Source organism: Pagrus pagrus (genome assembly GCF_965226575.1).
Source record: "Pagrus pagrus genome assembly, chromosome: 5".
Classification (NCBI taxonomy): Eukaryota; Metazoa; Chordata; class Actinopteri; order Spariformes; family Sparidae; genus Pagrus; species Pagrus pagrus.
In genome coordinates, this window is record NC_140189.1 from 15,104,605 (window position 1) to 15,119,043 (window position 14,439).

Here is a 14,439-nt window from a genome sequence, read left to right on the forward strand (position 1 = left end):
CACATGGAGGTTCCTCTTGCGTCTGTTTTAGGAACACTTCTATCATCCCTATATAGTGATTCATCTGGCTCTTATAGATCTTTTTGGTACCAAATTTAAAAGGACAAAAGACGCATACAGAGCCCTAAGATTAGTAGCAGTTGACAGCTTTAGGACTCATCACTCATACGCGACTGACCTTCTGTGGTCATTGGAGCCTGACCTGCTCTCTTTACTATATATTTCTAAAGCCCTTCTGGGAAAACTGCTCATATATCTCACACAACTTCTGCGGCACAGGAAAACGCACCTCTTCACTAAATTTCAAGGCTGATACCAACGCCAAAACAAAGTCAATATTTGCCCCACTCAGATTAAATAAACTGCAGTAAGATTTAATATGACCTTTAACTGAGCTACAGCTGTAGCTGCATTATTTATGTGGAAGTGGAAGGAGAGGTTAAGTAGTTTTTTACACCATAACATTGTATTGAAATTACAGGTACAGTATTTATGGGTTGATTTAAATGTATTTATATCACGCCAGTTTTTTAAATCACTTTATATATTTTATTTCTTATATACATTTCTTATATATATATGTATGTATGTATATATATATATATGTGTGTGTGTGTGTGTGTGTGTGTGTATATATATATATATTAATAGCAATATTTTACTATGTTTTTATTATTCTTTGTACACATGGCACCAATACAAAAGCGAGTAACCACTCGTAACCTTTATACTGTCAATGGCTGAGCCTCTGGGGGGAAAAGCGTATTGGTCTTGTTTGGGTCTACGTCATACCCGTAGTTTCATGCTATCAATGCGGAAGCCGCTATGAATCGCTCCAGCGCTAACTGGTATTAGTGTTTATATATTAATTATAGTCACAAATATAAAATACAGAGGCAGTTAACTAAAGACCGAGACACGTGGCTTTGTAATATGTTGTCTGAGAGTGCGTCCATCTGAAATGGGATGTAATGGCTTTCTATCTTCTCCTCTATCTGGCTAACCTGTGTAGGACTCGTCCTGTCGGCTGCTAGCTAAACTTAGCAAGTTATAAGACTAATTTAACTACTCGTCCCTTAAAGGGTCCGTCCAGCAGCAACATGAAAGTGCGCTCGTCTGTTTTTGCCTCGTTCATTTTAATATCTGAAGTGATTGGCATTGCCCTCTTCCTTCGGGGATTTTTTCCTGTACCTGTCAAGTCTTCTCTTTCATCTAAGAGCAAGCTGTCAGATCTTCCAGCAGAGCCGCTGACAGGTGAGCTCACAGCGTCGTCTGCCTCCAGACTTACCTGCGTTTATATCCGAGTGTCTGACTCACTGTTGACTGTTAATCTGTTTAAACTCATCAAATGTTTTACTTTAATTGCAGGAGGCTCTGTCAACTCCTCTCGCCTCCCTCAACCCCTCTTTAAAAGGGTGGTTATAATGTTAGTGGATGCCCTCCGGGAGGACTTTGTGTTTGGACCCAATGGCCGCATGTATATGCCCTACACCAGACATGTGGTGGAGAGAGGCTCGTCCAACAGCTTTGTGGCCAAGGCAAGACCTCCGACTGTCACCATGCCCAGGATCAAGGTAAGTCCACCCTGTGTAAATAGTCTGTCAGCTGTCTTGTTCTTTTTGACTGGCAAGTTAGGGTAAACTGCAAATAAGTTTGCTGTAGTGAATCAACGATTCTATTCAGATGCAAATGATCAATATTTTAAGCAGTTGTTCCCTGCCCTGTCTGTGGCTCTAAGCCCCAAGCCCTTCACTTCACAAATATATATTTTGATTTTTAAAAAGGAAAAATATTCTCGTAAAACAGGCACGACACCTGCCATAAGCTGTTGTTGGTACCAACGCTGATGCAGTCTAAAATCCTAATATTCAGGTGTTGGTGGAGCTTCTTTTTTTTTTGCAGAGGTGTGGATTCAGTTGAATGATCATTTCAGAGGCTACAGGCTGTGATGCTGCTGAACTGAATAATGTAATGCTGAGTGGTGTTTCTAACATTTTGTCAGATTTATACCAGTGAGGGTATGTATTACGCCACAGTTTACGAAATTGGAAACGTCTCTAGTCATGAGGCACCTTCTAGCCAGCCTCAGGTAGATAACACTGAGAGGTGTCAACCAGATTCTTAACAATGCACGCACGTACTATCCAATGCCTGGCTGCAAGACTAATTTCTCATCAGGGATATAAAAGTTAAAATAATACCGTTTTTACCTTCCTGATATAGATTCTGACATCTGATCTTTGTGCATCAGCCAATACAGAGTACTGAAACTATACATGTTAATTATTATTTAACAGCTGTATTCTACTAACCATTTATGGATGTTATGTTACTGATGTGCTTGAAGTTACACAAGCCACTCGCTGTTTATGGCTATTAGCTAGTCATGCAATAACAACATGTATAAATAATAATAAATAAATGATGTTGTATCAGATCAGTGCATAGAATTGGGCACTCTCCATTACTGGTTCCAGCATTTGAGGCAGTATCTGTATCAGAACAACCCTAAATAAAAGTTGAAGTAAATCAAGTTCAAATTGAACCTTATTTCGTAAAATATAAAATGCTTGATTGGCATTCACACAACAGTACTTGAGGAGACAGAGTTGCAGAATGACACATAACAAATGTCCCCAGCTAGAAGTGAAAAGGGGATGTTGCAGTTCATGGTTGCCACATTAAACCCGCCGCTGCCTCATCTAATTTTTTTTTAACAAATCGTTATTCGCAAACGGTGCAAAGTGACTGATACAAATGTAAAAGTTAAAACGTTATCTGGAATAAGTTCATACGTGTGAGTTAAATGTTTTTTAATCTAATCACTAAATGGCAGTAACATCAGATCGACCGCAATATTTGAAAATATTAATTAAATGCCTTTTCATCAGTTGTTTGCCTGTTACAACAGGGCTGTAAGGATTAATCACATGACATAATTAATCAAAAACATAATATATGATTAATAGTTGAAGTAGTTTGATGTGCAAATACTGGTCCCATCTTCTCAAATGTGAGGCTTTTCTCTGTTTTATATAATTATAGATTGAATATCTCTGGGAAAACACAAGTTATAACGAGTGAAAAAACATTCAGCTACTTTATCACCAATATTTCATCCAGCCTATCAAAAGAGGTGCAAATGTTGGAGCCAAAAATGCCTCAACAGCCCAGAATACTCATGGAAAAGAAAAGTAACAGGAACAGTATTTAATAGGTGCTAACTTTCAGCCTACAACTGCAAATGGGGTTAGATGGCAGAACTCGGAAAGGGTGAAAACGTGGTGCGTTGTCACACTTGGGTGATGAGTCACACTGATGAGAGTATTTTGGGAGCAGAGCCAGGAGGGAATCACAGTCATGTCATATGTGCCTGGCATGACAGCTGGTTGTGCTGAAACACAGTAAGATTGTGGGCAGAAAGAGTCAGTGTGTTGTTGTCAGCAGTGATGCTGGAGAGATTTTGCAAAGGGAATGGTTTTAATAGTAAAGAGAGCAGCTCAGTCTTGTCCATGTTGGTGCCGAGCAGTGCTGAGGTGGTGGAAAGGCATCCGACCGAAGTTGCCAGGTGAAGCAGAATATTCAGGCTGGGTGTCAGAGGGCAGAATAAAAGGCAGCATTCATGTTTAAGCAGTGGTAGGAGGAACAGGGATGTGCTGACAGATTGGAGACACAATTCAGCCGTGGAGTATCCTGCTGCTTAAAGATCCACAGTGTGGACAGAGTGCCTCCTCATTGATGGCTGATAAATGTGCTCAGGCAGGTAGTAGGACAACCAGTGCAGACTCAGTGATGTTCAGGTCAGCGAGGGCAGCAAAGAGCATGTGTAAGTTGACAGCGTCGAAGGCAGTGGGCAGAATGAGCAGTGAAGACGAGGATAAGAAGCCCTGGAGCAGAAAAAGTAACAAACCTAAACTAACGTGAGCTACTGTTGCTCTCTGTTAGCCGAATGGAGGGAGGATCAGCTTCCAGCACAACACAGGAGTTCCAAATATATATATTTAGATTTATTTCATTGATTAATTAGTCATATAAACATATTTAATGAGAAATGCTTATTCAAGGTTATTTAATTTAATTTAATTTAATTTAATTTAATGTATTTGTAGTGGGACCATGTACAGTATTAAACATAAACGCCATTTGATGCATTGTACCAGAGTTAGCTTGGGGCTAATTTACATCTTCAGTCCATTATCTGATAACAGAAGTGATATAGTTAAACCAATCAGTCAATCAATCAAACTTTACATGACAACTTTCATAACATAAGATGAGTAAGACAGCAATTAAAGATGGTTAGTCAAAATAATAAAAGATAAAACAAGCAATTAAAAGAATGATAAAAATAAATATATAAAATACTGCACACAATAAATAATGTACAGTAAAACAGTAAAAAGAAAGGATAAATACTAAAACCACAAATTAAATGACAAAATAAAAGCCAGACTAAATCGACTTATTTGGTACCAAATCACTGAAAGCAAGCAACCTTCTAACAGATACCTACAGATACTTCAGTTCACTAATAAGACAAACGAAAAGCAGCAATGAGGTCACGACTAAAAATCCCTCCAAAAGACTCGTGTGTATGAACAGATGAGACTCAAAACTCAAAATGAAGAAGTCAAAATTCAGGACTGTCAAACAAATGACTGACTCAATTATCAAAATATTTGCAATTATTTTTCTGTTGATTTATTACAGTATTTAATAGAGGCTGACCGATACTGGATTTTAGGGCCAATGCCAATATTAGGGAGCAAAAAAAATCCTATATAGATATATCAGACGATATCCATACATTTTTTTGCAATGATCCTTCAAATGTGGTTATCAAACACTTTCTTCAAAATCTAAAACTATGAATCCATTATATTTATTATCAGCTGTCTATCAATGTGATCATTTAATCACCAATCCTACACATTTCTAATATGATTGATTTTCTGTTGATCAGCTAATGTATTTGAGTTTTTACAAGAACGGAACAAGCATCAAGTTGTTCTTATTTTGGGAGAGGGGTGCACTTCCAGTTTTTGATGATGTGTACAGTAGCTCTTGTGGCTGTGGAGTTTTCATGCACTATGTGTTTAAGCTTGTGTCAAAGAAACTAGCTGTCTGTGACTGAATGAAGGAACGCTTTCTTAAACTCTTGTTTCAAGGACGAGTTGTTTGTTATGAGACGGAGCAGGTCAGTGACGATGTGGATGAGGGATGACGGCGGGATAAAGCTGAGCGTGATTGAGGTGCAGGGAGACAGATGTTCAACCGTAATCCAAGGGTTTATAGAAGGATGCAGCGATGACGGAGGGAAAGGGCCTTAAGCCATCTTAGAAAAACAACTGTGGACCTGAACCTCCACAAAAGATTTGTTGATGGTAGAAGAGAATGTAGAGGGAAATTGATAAGAGAGGAAATTCAAAATAAAATCCTTCTGATTTAGAAGCACAGGCATGAAGGGTTTATGTTGCAGCAGAGATGTACTGTACAGTACAGGGCTCCTGGGCTGCGTAAAATGTGTAAGTTTGATTTGCAGGCTCGGTGAGACCATACAGATAGACATCTATAAGCCCTGCAGAAGCGACACTGAATCACATTTTAGGGGGCTGAACCGCTACAGTAGCCTAATGTAGTGACTATACTTGGGCTGCAACCAACAATTATTTCCATCATTGATTATTCTGCTGATTATTTACATTATTAACATTAAGTCTATAAAACGTAAAAAAACAAAAAAACAAAAAACAAAGTGGAAATGCTGGTCACAATTTCCCAGAGCCTGAAGTGATTCAGTCTTCTAAAAGCTTTTTTTTGTCCAAATAACAGTTCAAAACCCAAAGTGTTTCAATACTATAATAATCAGAATCAGAATCAGAATCAGAATCGTCTTTCTTGGCCAATTATGTGTACACATACAAGGAAAGTGACTCCAGTTTACATTGCTATTGTAGCAAACTACAAAAAATTAGACATACAGTTTGAGACGGGAACAAGAAGAACTGCACAAATAAATTAAAGTTAAAGAATAAAGGATGTTAGTACAGGACAGAAGTGTACAGTAGCATGTGCGACAGCATTAAAAGTATACACCAAAGAATTTGTGCACGAGTCATCATTTCTATTTGTTGTAGATAACAAGTAATACGAAAAAACAATAGAGGTAGTGCAAAGAAATAAGGAAAAAAGATATTGGTCAATGTGGATAAATATAAATGACAAAGAAAAGTAGTAAATCCTTACATTTAAGAAGCTGGAACCAGCAAAATACTTACTTTTTGGCTCAGCTGGTGATGACAAAAACAAGCTGAAGATCGTAGCTTTGAGGCAACGCGTTACTTTTCTGTAGTAAACATACAGCTTAGTTAAAGGAGCACTATGTAGTTTGCGGGAAGAGATTTTAACCAGGAGAGAAAGATTTTCATTGACTGTTTTTTTTTGTTATGCCTAAACAAACTAAATAAACACACTCTCTTTGTTTTCATGACTGGCTAAACTAAATAAACAAACTGACCTTAAAAGAAAACTCAATTTTTAGCCACCTTTCTAGCTTCAGTGCTCTGGGGAACCTTATTTTCCTCTGAGAACAGCTTGTTTATTCAGTTATGGACAAAAATGAATATGTCTGAGTTTGTATTATGACCTCAGTATGAATTTGCTCTCTAAAACTACAAAACGCCCCTTTTAACAGAGGCAGTCATGTTATTCACAGAGAAGTATTAAGGTTAAATTGCTCCATCCCAGCAATGAGATTTCGTGATACACCAGTAGGTGGCAGGACAAACCAGCTGCCATTTACCACCCGCTATCACTGCATTGCACCCAGTTAACTGGTATGACACAGCCAACTAACCTAAATCATAATCTCTCAGTGGCACGGCCATTAATTCACACACATTAGAGCTAACACTGCCTCCACTGTATCCTATAAAGTCACAAACCCCCTGCGTATATATAACCGCTCAGTTTGAAGTCTTCGTCAGATACACAGTTGGGTTTTAGTATCTAGTTTTTTTTGTCTATGGATCTTTTTTTATTAAACTGCCAGGCAGCAAACTGGAAGCTCTACCCCGGAGTCGTGCCACTAAATTTAATAGTTCCAATTTTCTTGCTCTTTCTTACCATGACAGGGAGAGAAAAGAAGTTGGTTATCCTCCCCAGTCCTGTATTCACATGTGGCCAGTTGAGCCTCGCTCTCGGACTGGCACAGCAGTCAGTGGACAGTACTGAGCTGGTGGATTTGGACAATGAATTCAGTAAATCAGAACAGCAGCAGCAGTGCACTGAGGGTGTTTGAAAGGCCGGTTGGGTAGTATACACACACATACTGGATTGTAGGTATTATCTAGTAATAAGACCTGAGAGGATTGAGGATATTTTCAAGTCAATGGCACAAAGTCTTTCCTTTCAAAAAGTAAATGAAAAGGAAACTGAATTTTTGTTTTTCCAGGCTCGAAAACTCGATGTCACAGCCCCCTTCCGTCTGTTTTTTGGCACCTTTACAAGTTCTCATCGCTGTGCCAGAGAGTGTCTGTATACCCCACTGATAGTGTATTTGACATTTAAGCAGTGGCACATCGTAAGCCTGGACACATACTGTGGCCCAGTAATTAGTATGTTGATGAGTCACTGATTCATTTGGGCAGCTTCTCAATGTTTTTCAGTCCCTGGAGAGATTTCTAGATTTAGTCTTTTTAAAGTTTTTTCACAAAGCTCTTGTATGTCTCCAGCTGATTTTTTTTTTTTTTTTTTTTTTTTTACAGTAGAATTACCTCCATATGCCCCTGTGTTTATTATTCCCTAAAAGGCCTGTTTTCATCCAAACCACTGGTTTCATTGGTCAGACCATCTCTATTAATAGACTGGGGACCATAGTAAGACTGAATAGGCAGAAAGAGAGGACTGCTTTTGAAGCGGAACCATCCATCTCATCCTGAAACGAGCATCTGCACCGGCAGGAGCAAAACAATCGCTAGGAAGAGAGGAAGTGGTAAATAATTGAGCTCAGGAACAAAAGCTCATACGATGATGAGGCTCAAAATTCCAGCTTCAGTTTCCAGAAGCGGAGCGATACCTGTGAATAAACTGACAAAACTGAAAGGCTTCTACAATAATTCTGAGATAAAGTATGTTTATTAGATTGTCGTTGCAGGAAGTGGGAGACACAAAGCTTTTAAAGTGACAGAGGAGAACTTTGCTCCAACAAATTGGTAAAACATGATTGTCCTTGGTGTGCTGAAAATGAGATAGCAAATAAAAAGGTTTGAAGCTTGTGACACTTCCTGAGATTGTTTCAGGGGCTGGGATGTCTTCAGTTTATTGCCATTTGTCTCCTGTGTCTATGAAGTTTGACAACAGCAACAGAGTTGCTATAGGTCAGCTACTCACTCACAAACTGCGACAAAGTGTTTAGCAAGCAAAAAAACACGAATAAATAAAAACTGATAAGATGAACACACAACATGAGAACTGAAAAACAGGGTAATATGAGGACAAATGCATCAACAATAAAACCGATAAAATAGTGTTTCAAGAAGTAATTTTAAAGATGACTTTGAATTTGCCGGCCCAGCTCCCTCGACAGCTTCCTCTAACACTGCAGCCCTCACACAATAAAAGGCTGGTCACCTCTGATTTTAGCCCGGATCTTTGAGCGTCCCACAGGATCTCGGGCTGTGCTCCAGGCAGCTCATAGAGGGCTTAAATAACACTGTTTCCTGCCAGCATCTGCAATCTCATGTCTCCTTCAGTGCATAAAGACAAGGCCTTTGTGCTTCCCCCTCGACGATACACCAGCCTCTCTCTTGACTTCCAAAACAGCCAGTGTTTCTCTTGTCAGTCAAATGGAGGCCAGTGTTGTTTTTATTTCAGATTCCATGATGAAATCAGTAGAAACTGTACTTCATAAATATCATCAGTCTACCTGATTCAGCTTTCACTTTCCATTTGTGGCAGTGAAATTGTTCTGGGCGTGTGGGAATTAGTTTGGCTACCAATAATCAATTAGTTAAAGGGAAACAGGTTTGATCTACTTCTTTTTTATTATTGATATTAAAAAAAAAACAGTTTTTACTGAACACTATGCAACACCGCGGCGCACATTTTAATTAGCTGGATTAATATGATGTAACTGTGAGGTTGTGTAACACCATTAAAAGACAATTATTGTTCAAAGGACAATGGTGACAACATATATCCCTCTGCAGGCTCTTACCACTGGCAGTATCCCAGGCTTCATTGATGTGGTAATGAACCTGAATTCTCCTGCACTGCTGGAAGACAACCTCATTTGGCAGGCCAAAACAGCAGGGAAGAGGATCGTCTTCTACGGAGATGACACCTGGGTGCGCCTCTTTCCCAAACACTTCATGGAGTACGATGGCACGACCTCCTTCTTTGTATCCGACTACACAGAGGTACGTCTGAGTCAAACACACAGGCACCGACTGTTTGGAACATTTTGTTTGCGTGATGTATTTTTCTGCTTGGCATCGAAAAAGGATTAAAGCATCTGGTGGTTGATATGATACAGAAATTTTAAAGATGAACAGTGAAGAAATTACGAAACCTTATTTTCTATGGTAGCCTAAGGTTAAAGTTAAAAGAGACATATTATGCTCATTTTCAGGTTCATAATTTTATTTTGGGTTACTAGTAGAACAGGTTTACGTGCTTAAATGCTCAAAAAACATGTCAGTTTTCTCGTACAGCAGCACTGTGCTTCCGCTTTGTCTAAAGTGCTCTGTTTTCACTCCTGTTTCTGTCTCAAATACCCAGACTTCTGTCATTGGTCAGCTCACACATGCCTGAGCCCGCACTGCTAACAACAACAGAGTAGCTGTGCAAAATCAGTTCCAAACTAGCCGCTAAGCATAAATTATGCAAATGTGTGATATGGTGAAATAATGTGAGAAGTCAAGAAGTCCTGGAATTAAAGGCGGGGCTAACGACGAGGTGTTTCAGGAGTACTGTTTTCTGGAAGAGAGGAGCTTCTGTTGGTGCAGACTTTGGGCTTTTTAACTTTCAAGACCTTTAGATGCTTCCACCATGGACCTAATAATTATACCTTGACACAGCCATGGAGGTGGAGTCCCATTCATTTCTATTCATTCTATTGGGTTTTGACGCTAAAAGAAATGAATCCACCGTTTTACAGACGCTTCTTTCACAATGTTGGCTTATGGGAAAAATGTCCTTTTGGGCCCCAGTGCATCACGTGACAATGTGATTACAGGGTTTGGCCACTATGAAAACTGGCTTCAAAGCCTGCCGCTCATCCTGGGGGCCTGGCTTCCATGGAGTCCGCCATGTTGCACCGCCATGTTTCTCTAGTAGCCCAGGTGGACAAACCAAACACTGGCTTTAGTGAGGGGCTGTTCCAACTTTTTGACATTTGTAGCGAGCACTTAAGAGGAGGGGTATAAAGTTGGTTTCAATCAGAGCCCTTAGGTGGACACAGTCGCAACCACTGAAGTGCAGATCGTCTTCAGAAAGTTCTAAACAGGCAATTTTAAACAGGAATACAGAGACACAGAAGTACGATGTTCGACAGGTCTGAGTAACTGCATGATTAATTGATTGATTGATTTCGTAGGTAACTTTCGGGAAAGGCTCCACCATTGTTTTAAAAAAAGAAAGGTTCATTGGAGTAAACGGCGATGACGCACCTCTCTCTACTCAAGGGCACTGGATTCAGTCAGCAACCTCATTGCTAGATGCCACTAAATCCTACGCACTGGACCTTTAAGAACCAATAAAAAGGAGGAGGAAGGAAAACCTGTATCACGAAACCTCTCATCCTTACTTTGATTATTCATGAAGCACCTTTAATTGTTTTTGTATGCAGAACATTTTACCTGCATCATATAATTTACACTCACGTTCCTCCAGACAGCCATCCCAATACCCAATACACACAGTACAGGCTGTACATAATGCAGTAATGATTAGTCACGCAGTGGGTTTTGTATCTTTTCTGGGCAATATGCTCTACATGTATGTGTGGGAATGATTCAGTCACTGCATTATCTACGAGTGATCTGCATTAAAGAGATGAAGGCAGCTGATCCACCGGGGAGGCACGGAGATGAGATGAGATGACACAAAAAAAGGCTCATCAGTTCAGCTCCATATGCCGCAGCTACAAATCTACTGTGGGACTGTATGCAATCTGTTCTTGTTTATACTAGAATATTGCTGGTGCTGATTTCTGAGCCTTTACCTGCAATGTGGGATGATGGTAAATATCTGCTGGAAAATCTTTGTGTGATTATAATCAGACGATCAGACTCTGTCACATCTTTGGGTAAATCTCCTTCTAGCTCCGTTTGTATTTGCTCTGGGGGGCGATTTTGAATAATATCAGCCTAAATTGGTTATCAGTTGAAAATCTGTAGATCAGTAATTGTGTATTGTTTATGCGTTTTGTCTCCACGCAGGTTGATAACAATGTGACCCGTCACTTGGATAGCACCCTGAAAAGAGATGACTGGGACATTTTGATCCTCCACTACCTTGGCCTCGACCACATTGGTCACATCAGTGGACCCCACAGTTCCCTCATCCAGCCCAAACTCCTGGAGATGGATGACATCCTGAAGAAGATTCACAGCGCCCTCATTTCAAAGGTAATTTCTCATCCAAATCCAACTTCATGTCATGTTGCATCTGTATATTGTTTTGCATCTGTTTTGTGTCAAGGAAGTTAAGTGAAGTTTTTAAAGTAACATTATGCAACTATTTAACCTTTTAAAATAACATTCAAGTCATTTTGATGGTGCACTGACTAATAGGGAGAATGGTGCCTCTGTGCCTGTTCTTGCTCCAGAGTGTTGAGTGAGTATGACCTCCCGCGGGAGGCGTCTCACGCTTTGATGAAAATAGTAGCCAGCTGGGGTCTATTACACGTAATGTTCTGACGCTAGGGGTCACTCGATCTTAAGTATGGGATCATGGGAGTTGTTGTGTTCCTCGTTAAACGCAGATCATTGCCGTTTTATTTTTAGGTTAGGATTCCTTCATTGTTCATTGTTCAGGACTTTTTTTCGGCAGCTAATTTATCTGCATAGGTCTCTCCTCAAAACTAATATGATCATAAAAGCCAGTAATAACTCCGAATAAGCAGTTTCACATTAGTGAATGTCTCTCCGGCGCTCTTCGGGAGACACGACATGTCTGATGGGGGAACTATGAGCCAAGCTGGTGCTAATGTTAGCCCAGCTTGTTTCTCTGATAATTTAAAGCAGCATTATGTTACTTTTTTAACTTCAAATAACAGCTTCAGAATCATGCTGATGGTGCAGTGTCTTGTAATAGGTTGAATAGTGTCTCTGTCTCAGCCACTCCGCCCCCTATCACTTGTTTCTGCACTATGTAACTTCAGTGAGAGGGTAGGATCACAGCGTTACATGCATGTTTACTTCAACACATAACATTGTTATGACGTGATGAGTTTTGTGTGTAGTTAGCACCTACATAACATCTGACAAATTGTTACAGACCTGAGATTTGTATTTTCCACAGTGGTGTTGCGCTCAGAAACTCTGGGGGTGCTGAATCGCACAACATGCCAATTTCCAATAATGTTGCTTTAAGTCCGGCCATTCAGGCGACAGCCAGGACTTATGGAAACTTTGACATCATACTCAATTATGGATCTTCAGCTAAGAAGAAGCTAGTTTGGTACTCTCAGACTGCTTCTACTGTTTTTCCAACCAACCCCATGCTCAGGCTGGTCCTGCAAAATATGAATGCTACAGTTCCTTGGAAAGGCGACAAATGAGACGGGAATCAGGTTAATCATAAACAGCAGAGTGGAATAGTCGATGGGTTTTTTGAACAGGTTTTTTGTTGAATGTCTGAAATAAGGGGTATGGTTACCACAGGCTTAAGAAATTTAACATTTTGCTCAACGACATAAAATACTTCAGTAAATAACCCATGTTTGAATTGTAAAGCATATACGTCTATCTTAAAAAATGCGGTTGCTAACAAGAGGCTAAATGAGACTACAGAAGTTGTTGGAGACTGAGATTTATGGTGTTTCCTGATAGGCAATTAGCTTAACTTGTTGCTGAAGTAATTACTTCTTACTGCACATGCCATTGGCTGTTTAGCTTGGTTAGCTCAGTTAGCCATGCAGCTAGCAGTCTTATCAGCTGTCTCTCTCCGAACTGGGACTCAGAGCACCAGTGGAGTGTTGGTGTTTACACCACCAGGACAGGAGCTTTGGACCACCAGGAGGAAGAGGTTTTCAGGCCCGGTTATGGGGGGACACAGTTGGGAATGCAGGAGGGGAGCATGGCGTGTTTGCAGATACTGGTTTGGCTTCTAATTTTCCATTCAAGTTAATTAGACTGATTTGCTCTGTGTGGCTGTGCTGCTGCTTAATTTAATTGTTGCTTGTCAACACCTGTTTCTCTCTATTAAGATTCATTAAACCCAATACACTTCAAATCGTGAATAGTAATTTCATCATTTCTTGGGGGTTTTTAGGGTTCTTATAACAATAGTTGATGCCATTGTATAGTAAATAAATGAAATATGCTAATTTGAAGTAATGATCAATAGTTTATATATTAATGTGATGCTATCAGGGATTGTTTAGCCTAATCAGTCTTTGGATGGTCATTTAATTACACAGATAATTTGTAGTGTTTCCCAGCAGTTGTTATGTTATCTATTGTAGCAACCCCAGAGATTTAATAAACTGTTAAGCCTTTGTGTTATCTTTAATTTTGTCTTTGATCAGCGTGCAGGTCTTGTGGCCTTGTTTTCTCTGTGTGATCTGACAGCTGTGCATGCATATTGTCTTTGCGCCGTGTGTGTGTTGCTAATGGGCATTGTCTCACTGTCATTCATCTGTGTAGCTCGTATTTAGATTGTCTAGTCATGTCAACACGAGCCTGCAATCTTCTTTTTTCTTGTCCTTTTGCATCTGTGAAATGGCAGAGGGAGAACAGAAGCCACATGCAGATATGCTTGTAAACCTTTCTGGAAATATTGAGGCAACAACATTTCACCATATCCCCAAAGTTGTTAATTCTGTCTTGTTAAATCCTGTCTCTCCAGGCTCATGGTGACATCTGTGCGTTTTGGGCAATGGCATCCTCATGCGTGCTCCCAGTGAGCTCTTTGAATGAAATGTGTTTGAAAGTCTCGCTTCAGTCACATTAGTGAAAGCTGTGGCTGTTCTTTTCCCCAGCAGCAGTGTGACCTAAAAATAGACAGCCCAGTGGGGTCCCACAGAATACCTTAGAAGCTTCTACAAAAACAACAATGTTTTCTCTGATCACATGCTTTTAACATGTTGGGGGGTGCGCTCTCAACATTTTATGGTGTTTGACTGAACACACGAGCTGGCTGTTGTTTAACCCTCCGTCCTTCAGTTCTAACAGAAGTTATGGTTCTTGCTGCTGCACACTGAATAAGAAAACC

General features: G+C 40.0%; 1 protein-coding gene across 1 annotated transcript in view; it reads left to right on the plus strand.

The window, feature by feature from the left end:
* The first annotated feature begins 812 nt into the window (after positions 1-812).
* pigg (phosphatidylinositol glycan anchor biosynthesis class G (EMM blood group)) overlaps positions 813-14,439 on the plus strand; it is a 74,686-nt gene continuing 61,059 nt past the window's right edge. Inside the window, exons 1-4 of the mRNA XM_084352457.1 lie at positions 813-1,254; positions 1,369-1,574; positions 9,210-9,419; positions 11,442-11,630. Of these exons, the coding sequence (XP_084208583.1) occupies positions 1,101-1,254; positions 1,369-1,574; positions 9,210-9,419; positions 11,442-11,630 (759 nt within the window). The 5' untranslated portion in view covers positions 813-1,100. The remainder of the gene's footprint in view (positions 1,255-1,368; positions 1,575-9,209; positions 9,420-11,441; positions 11,631-14,439) is intronic.